General features: G+C 65.6%; 1 protein-coding gene across 1 annotated transcript; it reads right to left on the bottom strand.

Moving 5' to 3' along the window:
• Positions 1 to 6: 6 nt before the first annotated feature.
• NYX (nyctalopin) lies at positions 7 to 1158 on the bottom strand (the record flags this gene model as incomplete). The annotated part of the gene is made up of 1 exon (XM_017866263.1): positions 7 to 1158. A coding segment is annotated over one exon (861 nt), but the record flags the coding sequence as incomplete, so codon positions are not given.
• Positions 1159 to 1161: the final 3 nt, after the last annotated feature.

Consider the following 1161-nt stretch of genomic DNA (forward strand, 5'->3'; position numbering starts at 1 on the left):
GGAGGGGAGGGGATGTGAAGCCCTAGAAGCTTCCCATTCCTAGTCTTCCCACCCAAGGGCCCACGTTCATTCTTGCTTCTCTTTTCCAATAGATGCCCGTGTGACAAAAGCAGAAATGCATACCATCCTCCCCCTCGAGTGGCATGTCCCTGTGTTCTCCCTGGGGCCATCTCTGGAGGCAAACGGTTCATTTCACCCTCCACTGGGATTTTCACCTCTGCCCCCCATCCGGTCTTCTCTCCCCTTTCCACAAACACCCTCAAGCCCAGTTAAGCAAACTTTGCCCCTCTGGCCAGGTCAGTCCATCTGCAGGCCAAACACCACGTGCTGGGCCACGCTGGGCAGGAGACAAGAGGTGAGGAGAAACCAGGGCTGCCGGCCAGCGTCTCCCACCCCACGGGAGGAGAGGCTGTAGGACAGGGAGGCGTTGGCCAGCCCCCCAGTAGTGTTGGCCTCCTCCTCCACCAGGACCCTCGGGGCCAGAAGCTTGGAGAGGAGGCTGCTGAACCTGCTCACGGTGGTGGCCTCTGGTTCTGGGGATAGGTCTGGACTGGACGTGGTGAGGTTCAGCTCCTCGGGGTCCACACAGAGGCCATTGGAGGAGCGCCCGAAGGTCACCCGGCTGAGGTCCAGGCCGGCCACGGAGCCCGGGGAGGCGCACGGCACGTCGGTGACACGCCCGGAGCCCTCCATCCAGTCCCGCAGCCACTCCAGGCGGCAGTCGCAGCACCACGGGTTGCGGAAGAGGAAGAGGCGGCCCAGGAAGAAGCCGGGCTGGAAGGCGGCCCAGGCGAGCACGGTGAGGCGGTTGCCATTGAGGTGCAGGGCGAGGAGGCCCGAGAGGTTCTGGAAGGCGCCCTCCTCCACGAAGGCGATGCTGTTGCGGTCCAGGTAGAGCAGCTCGAGCTCGGCCAGGTCAACGAACCAGGCGCGCGCCACGCGGTCCAGTGCATTGCCACCCAGGTTGAGCGTGCGCAGGCGCCGCAGGCCGCGGAAGGCGTCGGCCGGGAGCTCGGCCAGCAGGTTGTCGTTGAGCAGCAGATGCTCCAGGACGCCACAGTCACCGAAGGCGCCAGCGTGCACGGCACGGACGCGGTTGGCCTGCAGGCTGAGCGAGCGCAGGCGGCGCAGGCCCTGCAGCGAGCTGGAGGCCACCGCCTC

Source organism: Rhinopithecus bieti, unplaced genomic scaffold (assembly GCF_001698545.2).
Source record: "Rhinopithecus bieti isolate Rb0 unplaced genomic scaffold, ASM169854v2 scaffold_20825, whole genome shotgun sequence".
Classification (NCBI taxonomy): domain Eukaryota; kingdom Metazoa; phylum Chordata; class Mammalia; order Primates; family Cercopithecidae; genus Rhinopithecus; species Rhinopithecus bieti.